The sequence below is a fragment of the Lygodium microphyllum genome, chromosome 21, assembly GCF_053477565.2.
Source record: "Lygodium microphyllum isolate KBCC chromosome 21, Lygodium_microphyllum_v1.1.10, whole genome shotgun sequence".
Taxonomy (NCBI): Eukaryota; Viridiplantae; Streptophyta; class Polypodiopsida; order Schizaeales; family Lygodiaceae; genus Lygodium; species Lygodium microphyllum.
The window spans coordinates 131,844,443-131,863,535 of NC_141155.1; the positions used below are offsets into that span (position 1 = coordinate 131,844,443).

Below are 19,093 nucleotides of genomic sequence, written 5' to 3' on the forward strand. Positions count from 1 at the left end.
CCTTTTATGTAGCGGTTTGTTTACATGGATAAGTTGAGTGGTCTTTAATCTTCCTCAAAGCTCCCCCTATGGAACAAGGATAGTACATAAGGGTGAGGATTAGATTTGATCTCTTGCCTTAACAACAAAATGTACCCAAGGACTTTCTTAGCAAACACCAACAACAAAATGTACCCAAGGACTTTCTTAGCAATGTTGGCATCATTACCTAAGCCAGATCAAAGGCTAAGGCCATCGAAGAAATATTTGCATTAAGAAGTTTGCAACGTGGAAGGAGAGAATGTGGTTTTGAAAGACTCACTTGCCAAAGTGCTTACAAGCTTCGTGAAATTAGAGGGGAAGTTAGCAATGAAGGTGGCTACAACCAATAAGAAGAATGGAGCTACAGTGAAAAAGAAGATTACATTTCATGCATGTCTAGGAAGCCTGCATCAAGAAATACAAAAGGAACTAATTGATGAAGAGTGCTAAGGATGTTCAGAGACATGCAAGCTAGAGATGAAAGTAAGACCAAATTCTAGAAGAAAAAGGATCCAAATGGACCTTACCATGGAAAATCATAAAGCAAGGAAAGAATCAAGCAACTTCGGAGTTTGGAAGCATGGAAGATGTAATCAAAATGTTTTAAGGACCAAATTCTAGATCACAATTGAACTTACACCAACACAACTCAAAGCACGATCGGGTCGACTTGCCAATATGAAGGCAACTAGAAATGAGGGAAAATGGGCAACTTATCAATGCAACGTCATCATAGAAGAGTTTAGACAACTTTAGTTACTTTTGGATCATGATGTATTTAGTGACTTTGATCAATTAAGCAATGTGGGTTTCTTTTTATCCCAATGCACTATGAATTGTTTTGTAACTAAAACCTAGATGAAATATTGATTCAAATGCATTTAAGAAATACCTACATATCAAGGCATCGGTTGAACATCCTCAAAACCCTTTTACTAATTCTTTATCTGACATGTCCATGTGCTTACACTAGCAAAATAACCACATCCTCATATACTTATTCCTTGGGAACCTTCTAATTACAAAATATACCATAGCTCACCTTTCCAAAGCCCTTGAACATGAAGAATATGGTCAAATAAGCTAGAGACTGGGCTATACATTTCAAGATATGACTTCTAATATTGATGCCAAGGCCCAACATGTTGCGTGGCACTATTAAACACTCTAATATCCTTCAAGCTCTTGAAAATAATGGGCACAACTAGATACATGTACTTCCTATTGAAGAAATGAAACTTAAGAGTTGTAATCCATGGCATGCTCTTCTCTGTAGCCTATGCCGGCCTTGAGCATCGGAGGCCTAACTATGGCTTATGAAGGATATATGAGACATGTTTTATTAACATACAATTTCCCAAGCTTGTTGATTATAATTCAATACTCGTCAGAGTCGTCAAGTTTATGTTGGGCGCTTTGAGATCATTAATAGTATATCCGACAACAAGACGTTGCCACTCCCCACGAGTTGTCCTCAAGGCTCACGAGTCATACCCACACCTGGTGCGAGATGCACGTACGATACACGTACACAAATCAAGGAAGTTTACCAAAGAGTTCGAAGTGGGCCAAAACACACTCAGCGTTCAGCATTCGTACTCAACGTCCAAGAGAGCTCGATACCATGCATAGATCCAAGGTCTAACAGTGACCCTGTTGCCTTCAGCCCAAACACATCATCAAGGCATATGGCCTGGTTGCATGAACATGTACAGAGTAAATGACCCAAGAAAACAGAACAAACAACCCAAGAAATCTGCCCTTGCACAATTGCTTGACATCTCCGAGCTTCTGTAATATATTGCATGCCACCATGGCATGGGATGGCAACATACCACTATAAGACTGCACATCTAAGTTGTCTATGTGTTTCAAAAATCCAGTCATTGTTTTCTCCATGGCAAAGCTCAGAGTTGGACCAGCTGCTGCACAACCCCAGTTTACACTTCACCACAAACAAAGAATATCACTTCCATTCAGACCCTACATAGTACGTTATCACTATAAGATTCTGCCCACATCCCATCCCTGTGCTTATGGACTTCAACATCAGTGCAACAGCTCAACTTTCTGCAGGCATATCCTACAATGCTTAATGAGTAGGCACTTTGCTAGGCAGCCTGTGCAACTGACTATAACACAAGGCTCAATGATGACAACATTTAGCCCTTCCCGTTTTGCAGAACTGCTACAAGCCACTGCTTTTGGTCCCAACCATCGCAGTCTCTACCTTCACATTCACAAACTATTGCAAGGTAAGTCTTAAGAATCTTCTTGCCCTGCTGCTGCATAACATTTCCCACCATCCAAGTCTTGATTTCTCCCTTCTGATTACAAACGTTTCACAAAATTTCAAATATGCTTGGAAATCAGAACACGAAGCATGTTTTGTGATCTCGTGATTTTTGCAAAAATCTTTTTCATGATACGAACTTTGCAAGCTACTGTTACATAGTCTAAGCTCTCAGAGGTGATTACCTGAGCAAAGTGCCATTCTGGCTCAAATGCTCTCTTATAACATTGAATAGGTAAATACAATGGCAAGGTGGTCTACCTCCTCCCAAGTTTCCAAGCTTGTCAGTTTGAGCCAATGCTTGCTGTGTTAAGGATCTCATCCTTCTTTGCAGGCACTCTTACAATCAACTCTGAGTTGACAGCTGCTAGAATATGCACTCCATTTGAATCTGACAAATGCTGACCGAGTGTATGTTGGCCATTTGACTCTTGCAAGTTCTCGGGAATGTACTTGTGTGACCCATTCGAATCTGGCAAATTTTGAACATGTTTGTATGTTCCATTGGAACTCTGCAATTCTTGAACATGTTTGCATGTCCCATTGGAACTCTGCAATTTTTGAACACGTTCAGATGCTCCATTAGACTCCTGCAATTGCTGAGCATGCTTGTTGGTTGTTGGAGCAGCCGCATACGAGGACCACATTGAGGAATCCAAATAGCGTAATGTCCGCTGTTGCTCAACAATTTGTTTCCTTAACAACACGTGCTGAGGCCCTGATTCCAATTGCAGTGATGGCAATCTGGTAGAACCTGGTTTTAGCCAAGTCCTAAGAGATGTTACAGGTATCTTTAATTTTCCTGAACTTTCGTGGCCATGAAAACTTAACCTCAGGCTTCTGAGAAGACCAGCAACGGCTTGACTAGTTCTGAAAGAGACAGAAGAGAATAGCCCTTCATCACATTGTGACACTTCCTACTTAGTTTGCATAAAAATTGAAATTAAGATTTCCTGCACCTAGTTACGACACATTCTTTCAATGCATAGTTAAGTTGACCATCAGATGCATTTTGCCTAGCTGATTCCTACATATTCAAGACAATTACTGCAGATATTTCTTGCTTTTAAGAAGTTGACAATTCCCTGGATAATATTCCACCTTACCTGGAGCTTATATTAACTTCTTTCTGCCCAAACCTTGTGCTGATGATCTCTGTATCTTTCACACGTAGCTTAATGGTTACAGCAGGTAAATTTGCCCCTGAAACCCAACATGTTACACTTAGTATGTTGATTTTTCCACTAACTTCAGAGATTCCATAACATGTCTAATTTTTTCAGAAGCTCACCTGCAGCATGTCGATATTTTAACACCTTCAGGACTTTCAGTACGCATACCTGCCATCAGATTAGAAGAAATATATCATATCTGTGTAGTGACTTGTGGTTATTTCCATACCACCAACTGAAACATCTCAAATCCTGAGTTCACATTCAATTCTGTCAAAAGAACTATGAATAATTAATAATCTCTGATAACAGGGATTTCGAAGTTACCTCTGCTACAAAAACAGGCATCTCTGTTGTGTCAATAACGATCAGACCACATGTGTATGAAAAGGTAGGGACAATACCAAAACTGGCCGCTTCCTGCACCAGAGAGAGAAACCAGCAATTTCAGAGCATCATCAATAAATTTTTCTGAAAGCTTTCTTTCCAAGATGATCCACAATTGAGACTTATACATCTTTCCCAAGTCTTCTTTAAGCTCTATATTGAGGTTTGTTTTAGAAGAAAATAAGAAGTCCCCTAAATGTAGAAGTTTTTGTTTTTCAATTTTGATCTGTACATAAACCTTCCATATGTAAATGCGGCACAAGGACCTTTTATTCTACACATTTAATACTACTGTCAAGTAACTATAACTCACTATAATACCTTTAGGTTTCGAAGCCCCACATCATGTAGTGCATGCACTGGGTTCCAATTCTGAGACACTCCATATGCAATGCCCAAGCTGGCCTTTTTTCAAATGTATAGGTTATGCAACTGTTTTGACATTACAATCTTTTTAATTGATGATTGCATGTAGTACATGCTGTCTGGCAGGGCAGGAATGTGAAATAAGTGTTATTGCCACCACCAGGTTACCACCATGTCACCAGGTGACTGGGGGGAAGCAGGCAGAACAAAAATCTTTATCATGTAGTCCAGTTATTCATTTTGAAGCCTATCCAACATTCAAATTCCTATTTTCTACAACGAATACCTATGGACCCCACATGAACTTTCATGTTTGAAACCCCACCTGACTGTACAGACTGCATTTGAATGGCATTTGTGAATGTAGACAGCCACGATATTAGCTCTGACATTTGTGTTTTAGTTTGGTGACTCTGTTACATGCAACCTGTATTGTTGTTCGTCATCTGATTATGCTGAAGGATCAACACCCAGATTCTGGTTGCATAAGCTATAAGAATATAGCATTAAGCAAGCTCTTCAATCAAAGAGCCAGCCAACATTATGGATGATCAAAACATACCACCAACAAATATAGTCTTTTTCAGCCCTTGCTACTTTGTACCACATAAGCAAAAGATGGGTTAAACACAGGGTCAATGTGTGATGCCCTTCTCATCCCTTCTGATAAAACAAATGCTTGTGCTAAAACTGCACATACAAACTTAATGAGTTATCACCATTGTAACAAAGAGCACACAGATAATATTCATGAAAGGGTGAAGTTAATGTACTCTCAGGCTACTGTCATAGTTGCCCTATTGATACTCTAACATGAACAAAGCAGTGGATTTAGAATTCCTTAAAATCTTAAAAATATTTCAATAGAAGGATGTAGAAGGTGCTTCTAAGCATGACAGAAAGTTGTAAACAGGAAAAAAGCAGCCAGACGGTTAACGAATTGCCATAAGACTATCCAGTTGCCTGTACATAATAGCATGCCGTAGCAGCAGGCTTCTCAATTACTTCAAGGCTTAATTGTGCTTCTCATTTCTCTTTCTTCACTACCTTATGCAGAAATTTGCATCTTCTATGCTGAACTCATTAAGTGTGTGATTTGAACTTCATGTACAAACTAATGCACCTGACTAGATTCTACATGCTCAAGATAGTGATAACAATACTGTACTATTCATCAGGATCTCAAGAATAAGGAGAAATTACCTCAAAGAGGGAAAAGGCTCGAGGATCATAAAGCCCAAACCCCTCAACTGAAGATGCCTGCCTGGAGCTATTATAATAAGAAACTGTACTACTCAAATAAGTGATATCATCAGCTATCCTTGGCAGTCGCAGACAGCCCAACAACTGGGAGAACATCTTCATTGTTGGGACAATGCCTGAGGTAACTGCCTTCCGATAAGCAGAAAGTGCCAATAATGCACTGACAGCAAAAGAAAAACCAATCAGGAAAAACTGTTCCACTTTTGGAGGTAATACATAACATGAATGAAAAAAAATTCAACATCAGAATGCAGTCTAAGAGAAAAACCATTATGTTTCACAGTAGAGGAGTTTACATGTTTGAACACCCTAAGCAACAGCCATGAAACAGGAATTTGAGTGTTTACCTGCTTTTCTGATCCGCAAATATTGCTTGATCATACTGTATGGTATAGGCATTAAAAGGCTTGATATTCAGACTACAAGAGATCCTTGTTATCTTTAAACACTTTTATTATGAAGGCCAACCACTTGGTCAGTTTGAAGATGATATCTAGAACAGTGTGTGCAGACACTTTTTCTCCTACATGCTAGCTGGGGCTTTTTTAACTGAGTGATTAGCTATCATTTAATCTTCTCCCTGTCTTGTCAATATCAAAGTTTGGGTTGAATAGATCTTTTTTTTTTCCTGCAAGTAAAATGTGACTGATTATATTACTCAAAAAATTGATTACAACGGAATGGTCATGCTTGACAAACTAGCTGGAGCTGGTGCAAGGTCATAAATACATCATGTGTACAAGCCTCTCATCAATGCTCTGGGGGGGATGGGGGCAAGAAGTCGCGGGGCGGGGGGGGGGGGGGGGGGGGGGGGGGGGGGGCGGGTTATCGCCATTTGGGGCTGCTGCCTGCATCAAGAAGAACAGGTCCTAGCCGCCCCAGGTGCACATGAAGTGAAAACGGAGCTCCTGACAAGCGGAGACTCACCCTGCACCTGGTCCCAGCGGCCGCGGAGGGAGTGGATGATGGAGGTCCAGAGCTCTACCAAAGTCGCCTGTTCTGAAAGTCTCTCCCCGCCAAAAACCTCCTGACAACACACCTTCCAGATGTGCCATCCAATAAGACTCCCTACGATCTCCCATACCTCAGAGAGGTCTACTGTGGGCTCCACTACCTGGCAGATGGGTAGAGCCTCCAAGCCGACTACTGCGCACGACCCATCTCAATGATGAAGATCGTGTCTTGCATCCCGGCCGGGGGGGGGGGGTTGTTTTCTAACAATGGAGGAGCTATTGAACCCCACTGATGGCCGGCTCGCCGCGGACAAAGCGCGAGTAGTGAGTGTGCCGGATGGAGTCGGAGCCACACAATAGAAGAGGGGGGGGGGATCAGGCGGAGAAGGCGAGGGAGTCAAGCGGAGGAGGCGGTGGATTAGGCAGGAGAGACAAGCAGAGGAGGCGGAGGGGACAGACGGGGGTAGTGGATCAGGCTACGCTCCATAGAGGCCTGCACATCACGGGGGAGAGGAGGCACTCGTCAAGAGAGCAGCATGCCACAGGACAGTAGCGGGGGCCACGCTAGTTCAATGGCGGGGAGCGAGGGAGCAGCGGCACATCGGTAGGAGCTCGGCCACTGCTGGCCTGAAGCTTTGGTATAATCAATTTCCAATGGTTGAATAGATCTATAATAATGGGCATTCAAAGATCCCGCTTTCACAAAGCACATTGACATTTTCCAATATGAAACTATGCTAGTAAGCTGCTTACTAGGCAAAACTTTCAATGTAACTCAATTCTAAAGTGCAAACTTTCAATTTAATGAAAGTTTCACGTGGCAGCTTGTTTCTTTCTCCTTGCCCTTGCACCACATAGCATGTACACTTGTCCACTGCATGCTCAGTATCAAATTCTTCATTGTCAGTGCAATAATCACCATGCCAATAGCTAGGGATAACAAAATTAGAGTTCATTTTAATTAAATCATTAAGCCCAATTCTCATTCTGTGACATATCCCCCCTACTCTTGAAACATTCGGAGTGACCCGAATTGCATGCAATTAAGATCAAACACGGCATACAAAATGACCAATACATGTTTCCTAGTAGCCAAGCATACTGTCGTTATTACATGTATTCTCAATGTACAATTGTCTATACATATATCCATGCTATTAAATTTGTAATCGCACTGCACTAGTGAGTAACCAAACAAAGCTCTAGAAACACACATGTCTACCACAATGATCATAGTGAGTTCCAAAGCTTATTGTCTACTGAGACAAAAGGGTGCAACAAACCCAATAGCTTCATTCAAGCAATGCTAATTCCTTACAAAAGCATCCATCTCTTGTCTCAAAGTTGGCCATTGTAGACCACAACTTCTTTTGATACCAAAGACATGACCATACATTTTAAAGAATCCATCCCATTCAGCTATCAAACTTAACATAGCATATGCTTTCTTTGCTAGAGAACCAAGCACACCAAACTAGCACAATGAGAGATTCATCCGCTCCCATATCAGCATATGTGGCTAAGGAGCCTCAAGGTTCCATGTCTTTAGAACCAGTACTGAGGTGAGCAAACTCAAGCCAATGATACCAATCAAAGCTTGGAGATTGGGAGCTGTTGGTGATGAAGAAGATGCTGAAATCTCTTCAAGATGATGGTCATTCACTCTAGTGGGGCAGCATCCACTAGACACTAGAGGGAGTGATGAACAGCAATCAATAAAGAGGGATACTAGTTGAGAGCGTTTTATCATTTATCCTATCATGTGCAATAAATGCCAATGAAGACAAATTAAGACTTTTTGGGACTGTTAATGTAGATCATGAAGAAGATGCTGAAATCTCTTCAAGATGATGGTCATTCACTCTAGTGGGGCAGCATCCACTAGACACTAGAGGGAGTGATGAACAGCAATCAATAAAGAGGGATACTAGTTGAGAGCGTTTTATCATTTATCCTATCATGTGCAATAAATGCCAATGAAGACAAATTAAGACTTTTTGGGACTGTTAATGAAGATCAAAATTAGGAATTAATGCGATATCAATTAAATTATGCTAAGGCATTATAAAAATATTACAGAGCGCTGTGTTTAGAAACTGATCCTTATGATCAAAGTTACATACTTTATGTACTATAACAGTATTACAAAGCAATGTGTTTCAAGACTTATCCTTATGATCGAGGTTACATACTTACATAATGCAAGTCTTAATGCATATGATGATTTTTCTTGCGCAACAAGGCAGACATCAAGCAATGAGGCTAGATGTGTTTGGCTTGCTTATCCTATTAAATAGTGCTTTTTCTCATCTAGTGTGACACGAACACAAGTAACTTGAGTTATGATTGGGAGGGGTTCATCAAGATATCCTGAAAGGAATCAATACTATCTGACCATCACTAGGTTTCGTAATCCAAGCGTCCTTCTATATTTTTCTTTAAAAAACATGTTTCAGAACAGTTCTATAAAGGAGGAAAAATTGTGCAAAATGGAGTACAATAAATTTGAGCTATAGCCAATCCATGTGAGTGTGTGCGCTATCTACTGCCTAGATTCATCAAGAACCTTACTATTTGACTTAGATGCTCAGAAAAAAACTTTAATAATGGACAATTTATGTACATGTCCACACACAGCCTCATCTCCAATCCACCAGTGCAAAGTGATTGTCAGAAGGCAAGAATACTTGACAAACCATATTCAAGAACGTGAGGCCAGCACTCCTTTGTTTTCTCAGTCACTGACAGCAGTTTTCCATCTTTTTTATAAATCAGAATACTTGCTAACTAATGCCATGAGTTCACAGCTTATCCAACAGAAAAATTATATGGAGGCGTACCATTTTTTACAAGTTGGCATGTCTATCCAAGCACCCATACTAGTAGTTGGAGTTGGACCTCTTGAAAGCTTCCATATGTGTTGAAGGCAAAGGCCTGTATTGATACATCCCCACCGAATGAGACACTAAATTGAAGTATGAAGGATGTAAATCTTGTTATGTAGAAACCAAAAGGATAGATACCATACCAATAATATATTCACACATTTCCGCAGATAGAACGATGCCTTCTAAATTTGCTCTCTTATAAAGATCCAAACAAAGATGGACATCACCTCCCCTGCACATTGATGCAAACATGAGCTCATGATTCTGTTTTGATGCTCCTTACTACCTTCTTTGCCTCTTTTTTGTGTGCCAAATAAGTACTTACTGTTCACAGCACCTCAGTAAAACTGTATATGTGATTTGGTTAGGAGCCAATCCAGCATTTCTTAACTCTTGTAATATGTTTTTCGCTTCGTTCAACTTACCAGCACCACCTGATACATGTAGTATGGAGCATTGTTATGTTTTTAGAATCTCAAAGAAGCTCCCTAGCACTCAAAAGGTCTAAAACAAACATTTCTTTCAATATAAGTCAAAAAAGGAACTCCAAAGCATAAGAAATGGAATATACGAAGAAAAGATTACTAACAAGCAAGCAGCATCATAACACTCAGATGTAATTGGCGCTGTTCATGCCTAAAGACTACAAATAAGCAAGCAGTATCATAACGCTCAGGTGTAATTGGCATTGTTTGTGCCTACATAATGCCAGAAAATCCTAAAACAGTGGAGTTCAACATTGTGAATTTCATATGATTGACATGCTAGATAGTCATATCTCCCGTCATTCTAATGATTCTCAACTTCCTAAGTACTTTTCAGTCAATTAAGGAAATGGTTGTTCGTAGTGAAAGGGGCACTGCCTACTCCTCCAACCTCAAAGTCAACCTGGAGCTTCCAAATGACCCATCAATACATGCTTATCCTCTTGTAGCCCTGTAAAAGAACATCACCATTATTGATGCACACCTTCATGCTCTTTCCCATTTACCATTCATCTAGAGATCCACATTTAATTTACAGTGCCATCCGGCCTCCACAGCTTCTTCCTCAAGTGAAAATGCAATTTCAGTTCTTGCAAAGCAAAAGGCATATTATCTAGTTTTTTCCATGCAAGAAAATGTGATTCTATTAATCATCAACTCAGTTAGAAAAGTCTTACATAGTTAGGTTCAGTGCATACTTGCTATTAAGACTTGTATTGAAGGTTGTATAAAATAGGATGCCATATAAGCAGTGCATTGAGCAGAAAATAAGTATACCTTGTGATGAGAGAATGGCAGTAGATGTCACTCAATTCGAGGATAAAGGCCGTTGAGAGAAATATCTACTCCCCACTTCATGTGCATCCTTTTATTTATGAGACCTTGAACCTATCCAACTCTGTTCCTTCCTCCCTTACTTACCCCCCAACCCTCTCCAAAAAAAACATTGATCTCCAACTGCAACTAGCCAATAAGCAGACCATACAAACCTCCCAATTATATTGTCAAACCAATCAAGAGCCCAGCTACTCTTTACAAAACTATCTACACTGATAGATACGTCCTACATGACCTAGCAACCCAGATCACACTCAGAGTTCCTACCACCTCTCAAATATAAAGATCATTCGTGCAAATTTGCAGGTCTCATCTTGTACACAGCAGTTTGTGGCTAGATCTTTTATCAACAGCAGAAATTCAGAATGCACTGTGATAACAGTAAGGCAACTATAGTAGAGCTGCTTCAAGGCCATGCATCCTGAGTGATCTCTTACCTGACCATGTGAACTGGAACAAAATATTAACATATATTATACCTCTTCGCTAGCCATGTATTACTTCTTGAGAACCCTCAGAAATTCAGAATGCACTGTGATGACAATAAGTTAACTATAACAGAGCTGCTTCAAGGCCATGCATCCTGAGTGATCTAATACCTGGCCATGTGAAATGGAACAAAGGTTCAAAATATATGGTACCTCTTCACTTGTCATTTATTGGTTCTTAAGGAATCAGTAGTATTCACCATTGAGCCTCATGGGCCATCTTGGCCGCTTTGCAGACATTACAATAATGTTCTTTCTTACTTCATTCTTTCCTTCTCCCACCATCATCTAGTAAGGCAGACCATACAAACCTCTAATTCAGCATCACTAGTCAAAACATCCCAAATCCATCAATTCCTTACAACAGTCACTACAGTCAAACACATTACCATCACGACCTGGCTTCACACTCACATTTCTTGCCACCTCTCAAACTTAGCCATTTGCTGCAGCTAGACAACACTCTCTATCAATATCATAAGGCTGCACATGTACCCTATGCTTGGTCAGGAAACTAACTGCAGAATGCACACTATAATGAAGGCAAGATGCTTCAAGGAGATGCATTCTGGCTGATCTCCAGAAACCTCAGGTGCACAGGTTCTATGTTAGCAGACACATTTACTTTTGTTCTACTCCATGCGTGCTAATATCAGATTCTAAAGAGGAACAACAGCAGTAATCAAATGGCTTGAGAAACATTTTTGTGGCAAGACCTTATAGCTAACGTAGAGAAAATGAAAGCCTTCATCTTTACCACCTCAAGTAAGCAGTTTTAAGTATGAGAGAACTAGAGATAACCTCACCATATGTTTTATGTGCATAGGCATCAGCTTTTTGGGTCTAATCTTTATCAATAGAATAAATAGGCATGATAAGATAAGCATGGAGTTGTGCGGAATAATCAAGATTGGGGAAAGAATTTTCCAAGTGTTCAGGAATCAGGCACAAAAATGGGGTTACCTAATAATTACATCTCTCCTGCAGTGACTTAACTGATATGATTTGAGACCCTGGGTCCATAAGAGTAGGCTGGTTCTGAGAGGATACAGATTGTAATGTTATCCTCAATGATATGAAGCAGAAGCAAAGAATCTTTTGGGCAAAGTTTTGGCACAGTTCTGCTCATGGAGACCTATTTTAAGCAATAGCATATCGGCATTGGACATTAAAAGTAAATTTCTATGCAGGATAGCCACTGAATTCTCTAGGAGGCTCTCTGTGCAGAATGACTCACGGTACCAGTTTGCTAGGACCACAGCCTACTGGCTCAAATATCACAGACTGCAGATGGACACACTTCCCTGCTGGCACAGCCAACATGTTTACCCTTCACTTTCTAGGAGATTAACTGCCTCAATCTCATGGATCTACTGTCATCAAGAAGAGACGAGAAATTCATCAACACTGTACCATAACTCTAGTCCAGTGAGGCCATTGCATACAACTGGTATGCACGAGAGAATTTCCGGACTCATAGGTAACCAGCAAGACCTTTCTGGCATCCTCAATTGTGCAAGGAAAGATATGTTGCCACCTTGTCATTCCTTCAAAAAACGCATTTGATAACATAGTACATTAAAAATCTCTTTCAAGACTTATGTTTCTGAAAGAAGCTCCTGACAAGCAACCTAGAAAAAAGGGTTTTGAATTCTATTATTGGATGAGCAACTTTAGCAGGTGTAGGATTAGTACACTTCAGGGTTATCAAGTAGCCATCTCCGTTCTGTCTGTTTAAATCAGTCCAAATGTAGGATTGAAATAAAATGATAAAGAAAACTGAGAATAATTAGTAAGTGTAAGATTAGTACACTTCAGGATTATCAAGTAGCCATCTCCGTCCTGTCTGTTTAAATCAGTCCAAATGTAGGATTGCAATAAAATGATAAAGAAAACTGAGAATAATTAGTGGATTTGATACCCTGAAAGAGATGGCCTAAAAAGAGAATGCAAAGGGAAGCAAAAGACAGAATTGTCATTTGTTCTATATTGCTTTCCAAACTTGTACCCCAATGAAGGGTCTCACGCCAAAAATACCAGTGAATGTTGCTTGTTCTTGTTTAATGCTTGCCAAAGTTCTGCCCAAATGTGGGGTCATGCCTTAGGACTCCTGAATCTTGATGTTTGACGTGACTCAATGTGGCACTTCAAAAGTGGCCATGTGTGAGTGCCTCTTTACTGTGTAAGTCTTGAACCAGAAATTGTGTCACTGTATCTTTTGTCATTAATCATGTCAACCAAAAGCAATGACAATTTTCCTAAGACGAAGATACTCTAGCAGACATCAGACTGATTCACTAACAAAGATACATACATATTACAATAGAACACAAATGCCTTCTCTCCAAACAGTGAGACTTCTTCTACAGTGACCCTACTACTCACAGCACTGAACCAGTAAAAGCAGCACGCTCATGAACTGGGATGAAGATAGAAAAAGAGGAGAGCCACACAAGTCCCACTTAGATGCTTAGGACAAACAAATTTTGTGCTCGTTGACAAAGAACAATGACTAAATTGACTGTGAAATGAACCAAGGTACAGCTAAGATGTTTTTTTTTTTGGGTAAAACCTGTACCCCCACCCCCAAAAGAAAAAAATAAGTTCAAAAGTTCATAAAAGAGTAAAAACTTACAAAGGGCTGTCAGCAGAGCATTCATCGTAGAAATATTTGGAGACAAACCAACTGCAAGCATGTCTTGATATACTTCAAGGCCTTTTTCCCAGCTCCCTGTCTAGAAGAAAACCAACCAACAACCGAGATAAATTTTTTTACCAGCTAAGGGTCACCTCATTAAGAAAAGGCAGAGAAATTTTAACGAAATACAAAGTCCGCTGAGAAAACAACTACAAATTTCTTTTATACAACAGATATTCAAGCTAAATTCCTAGCTGCAGTGATGAGATACAAACACTTCGGAGACTTACATTTGAGCAAGCCCCCATAACTGCACTGTATGCAACCACCCCTGGCTTCACTCTCATTTGCTTCATTTCCTTCAGAATTTTGAAGCATGTGTCCAGCTGCTTTGCATGCCCAGCCACATCTATAAGAGCACTGAAGAACACCTGCATGTAGGTAAAGTAAAACAAAATGGCAAAGCACATGTTGACTAGATATCAACTGAGGATTAGGAAATCAATGGCCATTGATTAAACCTCTTCTAAGACACTTTTCTATCAAAAAAAGGAGAACCAAATGTCAAAGGAATGTTAAATGCACATACTAACAGGGAACCAATCAATTGTGGGAAGCAACCTTCTGATACACAGCATAACACGTAAAGCTTTCAATGAAACTACATGTATGAACATGTGAATACAATACAATGTTGTGCATCACTACCAATCCTTGAGATCCTCCAGAAGTTCCACTAAGATTGTCCTCGAAAGACATCCAATCCCTAATTTCCCTAGTGCCACAGGATAGGCTATCAAAGGCTCACATGCAATCGTTCAGTAGTAACATGGAACAGGTATTGGGGACAGGGATGTAGACATGAATTGATATCCCTTGTCACCATTAACATGGGGACGAGACACAGATGGTATGGGGACAGGATGGGACTGGTACCAGAAGCTAGAAAATGGCCGCCCGCCCCGTGTTACTATGATTGTTCTTAATCGTGAAGTCATATATCACCAACCCCAACCTATCTGGGCATAAGTTGTTATTCATGGTACATGCAGTCTAAGACATCCTAGTGTAGGTAAACAAAAGGGCCAGGTGTCATCACTGTGTCAGTCTGGTGGGTTACTTGAAACTTCTTTGCGCTATAAGTAAACAGCATTCTAAACGGAAAACCCTTGTTAGAACAGGTTAAATACACATAGATGTGTGACAAGTGATGAATCTTCTCTGAAGCAAGGTGGTGGCAGCGGATGATATCACCTGATGAAAATGGAGCATTGGGCCTGATCTGTCTGGCAAAACCAATGGCAATTCTCTGATGAATCCTTGCAATCTCTCCTTCAATAACGATAGAAAACCCTCTGTTCTGCATTTTAGCTTTAGTCTCCATCTTTTCAGCTTTCTGGTATTTTCCACATTCCTCATTTGAGCTTTCAGATTTCTGTGTCCAGTCTTGAATTGGTACTTGGTGCATGAAACATTTTTGCCAAAAACAAGTATGAATAATGTCATATTCAAAAAACAATTGATTTTTTGGAATAGTGAGGCTGAGATACTTCTCTCTAGACTGTAATCTTCAAGTCTGGTCTCCCAATGTACGTGCCTGATGTGCTTGTCAGAAACTCTCTGCACATGGTGTCCCCCTTCCGCACCCAAAATGCTGCTGAGGTGTGGAAGGAGGACTCTGGGCACCTATCCTCTAGGCCCGCAAGGGCCACCCACTCTCGAAGCTACTGCGTGTTCAAGGTGGGATCGCTAGATGCCTCTTGGAGCAATCTCTGGATGGCCACTAGGTCTCTCTGAAGTGCCCTATCCTCCTCCCAGCACTGATGCCGAGCTTGGAGGGTTGCCTCTTGGCAAATCCTGCACGACTCCCCTAGAACCTCTACCACCTCCTCTGCAATCTGGTCACCCCTTGCTCAATCCCTGGTCCAGAGCTGCTCAATCTGCCTTACCTCCTCCCATCCATAGATTGAATCTGGAGTGCAGGAGCAAGTGTCCAGTGCTGAAACTGGTGCGTCCAATGTGAGTAGTACAAAACAGTGATCAAAAAGGGTGGTCCCAGCTAGCTGCCCAACCTGCCCTCCTCTTGACCACCCCCACTCTCCCAAACATAAAACCTGTGCAACCACTCCAAGAGGGTGCCACCCAGCAGCCTGTAACCCTAGGAGAACTCAATGAACTGTCCCACTTGTGTTTGCCACAAGCCTAGAGGGTGAACTCCATTCCCCCACGGTTGACCTGTGGCATATAAGGGGGGCAATAGATGCTCCCGGTTACACCATCAGGGCATCCACGAGCCAAGCTGAAAGACAAGACTCTGTCATCTGATACAATCAAGCGGTCTAGGCAAGTGGTTACTCGATCACATCCATTGGTAGGATCCACTGGGGAGGGGCTCAAAAGATTATGCTGAGGTGCATGACCTCTACCCCACACAACCAATTGATGTCCAATCCGACATCTGGACCACTACTGTGCTAGTAGTGTTAGCCATACCTTTCCCAGCCACCACTAAGAGACGTGATCTACTACCTGGTCCCTCATGACCTCATCCACCAAAGCTATCGACCACGCACTTGAGTGAGAAGACTGAAGGAAGGTGTAGTTTGGTCCATCTGGTGGTGCAAGTAGGTCATCTTTGCCACCCCTCAATTTACATGCCACAAAAATCCCCACCTCTAGGGCAAGTGGAAACTCTACCTATCCTACCACTCTCATGTATGACCGCAGGCCACAGCAAAAGAACTCCTGTGTCATAAGTTGTGCCTCATAGGGAAAAGCACATGGAGCTAGCACTACGACAGAACTAGTAGCAGGGGGAGGGGGGCAGCAAACAAGGAGAGCTAGCAAGGGTGTGGGGGTCATCACCCCCTGTGGGAAGAGGCTGCAGCTCGGTGGGCCATGTTGTGCCAAGGTGGGGGAGGAGGGGTGGGATGGGATGCAGCAATTTCCTACGGCACCATGAATCACAATATTTGCCTAAAGTAGTGTGAGGGTAGTGGAGAAGCAAGAGGGAGAAGGGAAGAGTGTTGGAATGACAAAGGAAGAGGGGTAAAGATTGATTGAAGTGTATGTAGAATGAATGAAGTGATAGCCTATTTATAGGCATAAGTTGTGGAGGGTCGCGCACCACTATGTGGGTGCCCATTGACAAAGTGGCCAAAATGTGGAAACCAGTCCTTTTTCGGGTTGTCAGTGTGAAACCCTAAAATGGAGTGTGTGAACTCAAGAAGTGGTTTCTCTACACTCCCTTTCAAGTCCAAAAAGGGATGAAGAAAGAGGAGCAAAGAGAGATACGATGAAGAGGTAGAGGATCTTGGAGATCCAAGATATCCACTTGAAAGGTAACCTGTAGTAAGGAACAGTAGATGGGATGAACTGTAGAACCCGACTCCACCTTGGGAGATAAGCCATTACCTCCGTAACTCCATGCGGGGGGGGGGGGGGGGCGGGGGGGGGGGGGGGGGGGGGGGGGGGGGTTGCGGGGCGCTCTAGTGAGGACCTGTCTGACAGTCCCCCAACCCTCTGCTGGCAGGGTTGGGGCTGCAAACCCTACCCACCTGCACAGCCAAACTATGTCATCTTTGCACCAAATCAAGTACACTCTAGGGCCTAGTGCTCAATGCCATGGATCTGCTATCTAAAGGTGTGCCTGCCAACCTCGATCTCTAAAAACTTGGGTATTTTCTTGGTATCTTCCTCTACCACCTGTACTTTTGGAGGCCCTGTGGCCATCACTACAGCAAAGGAAGGAGGAGGACCATGCTACTCAACTGCCACTCCGGGAGAAAGCAGGGTGATCAGATAACAAGGAGTCTGTTGTGGAGCTCGAAGCTCTCAATAGTGAAGCCACTATACCACAGGACCATGTAAATGACTCCTTTCGTGGAGGCTATGGGGGGGCTACCAGCAAGCTCCAAGGCTACCTCCACAGAGGTGAGAGAGACCATAAAGATAACCCTAACCCATCAAAATCACCTCCACAATTTGCACAATACCGATGTGCAGGGCTGAAAGAAGCCAGCCACAGAGTTGGGCCCTGGAGGGAGTGCCCAATGACCTTACTTAAATTTGTGATCTCCTCTACTTCCCTTTCCATGGCATGAACAGACAAGAGCTGCTCCTCTTTGAGAGTGACGCGCAAGGTGTGTAACTAGGGGGCACTTGCGGTGTGCTCCGACGTAAATGCTACCGTTCACTAGGGGAGGGCTGCCTCGAAGGGGAGGGGGCAGCAACAAATGCAAACCTGGTTTAGCTGGCCTTGGTTTGGGGGGGTGACAGGGGGACAGAGGTCACTAGAGGGACTAGCAGCATTTTCCTGTAGGGAAGCAGTGGCGACCTATACCTAGGGGGAGCAGGCAAAAAGCATGGGGGGAGGGGGCAACAGGGCAGGCAGGCACAAGGTGGGAGGAGCTGGGGCAGTGGCGTTAACATTGTGCAGGTGCAACGCCAAGCGAGGTGGAGACAGGCAGGAGGAGGCAGATGGCAGGCGGCATTCCAACTGTAGGTGGGCAGCAGCAGACAGCAGAAGGGGGGGCAGCTTGTCACGCTTGTTGCATCCTTGTAGTATATGTATTACAGTCTTAAGGACTGTGAGCTAGGGCAGTGGCGATAACATTGTGCAGGTGCAACGCCAAGCGAGGTGGAGACAGGCAGGAGGAGGCAGATGGCAGGTGGCATTCCAACTGTAGGCGGGCGGCAGCAGACGGCAGAAGGGGGGGCAGCTTGTCACGCTTGTTGCATCCTTGTAGTACACGTATTACAGTCTTAAGGACTGTGTTTCAGACTTGAAACAGGGATCTAGTATCCACGGTTGCCTTCTGAGGCAGATGCACATCAGTCCGTTGGAAACAAAGCTGATTGGTGGAGATTTCACATTTCTTCATTGAATTTTGCTTTGCTTGGTATTCATGGTTGAGGATTTTGGCAAAGAGGTGCTCAGCATCTTGTTGAGAGACCTGAGGAAGATAGAGACTCCTTTTGAAGGGTTGGGCCCATCCTACCTTATTGCGGTGCTCCTACATCTCTGCCATTTCCCTATAATAATTTTTGTAGCATGACTGGATATTCCTCACACAAAACCTGCCAAGTTTCATCATGCTAAGTTTGAAGTAACTATCTCTTTGCCTTGTGACTAGTAAACCAGGGCCTACTTTGGATTGTCACTCTTCCTCGCTTTGCTTGTTGGTTTCTACTCCCAGTGTCTAAAACAAGACACCAATATTTGCACACGTTTTAACACTACTCATACATTTAAGGCAAGCATGGTCTAAGGGACTTGCTCTTGTGGTAGCCTAGACGAGTT

General features: G+C 42.5%; 1 protein-coding gene across 4 annotated transcripts in view; it reads right to left on the minus strand.

Moving 5' to 3' along the window:
* Positions 1 to 1,043: 1,043 nt before the first annotated feature.
* The window catches only part of LOC148018562 (pentatricopeptide repeat-containing protein MRL1, chloroplastic-like), a 37,465-nt gene continuing 19,415 nt past the window's right edge, over positions 1,044 to 19,093 (minus strand). For 3 of the 4 annotated variants that reach the window (XM_087662009.1, XM_087662007.1, XM_087662008.1), the window contains 10 exons: positions 14,082 to 14,222; positions 13,789 to 13,888; positions 9,669 to 9,777; positions 9,484 to 9,575; positions 9,296 to 9,389; positions 5,443 to 5,662; positions 3,814 to 3,906; positions 3,606 to 3,654; positions 3,421 to 3,517; positions 1,046 to 3,184 (listed from right to left, as the gene is read on the minus strand). In XM_087662009.1, coding sequence (XP_087518135.1) covers positions 2,599 to 3,184; positions 3,421 to 3,517; positions 3,606 to 3,654; positions 3,814 to 3,906; positions 5,443 to 5,662; positions 9,296 to 9,389; positions 9,484 to 9,575; positions 9,669 to 9,777; positions 13,789 to 13,888; positions 14,082 to 14,222 — 1,581 coding nt within the window. In that variant the 3' untranslated portion in view covers positions 1,046 to 2,598. Of the gene's footprint in view, positions 3,185 to 3,420; positions 3,518 to 3,605; positions 3,655 to 3,813; positions 3,907 to 5,442; positions 5,663 to 9,295; positions 9,390 to 9,483; positions 9,576 to 9,668; positions 9,778 to 13,788; positions 13,889 to 14,081; positions 14,223 to 19,093 lie in introns of all 4 variants that reach the window. The other variant, XM_087662010.1, reaches the window with a different exon arrangement.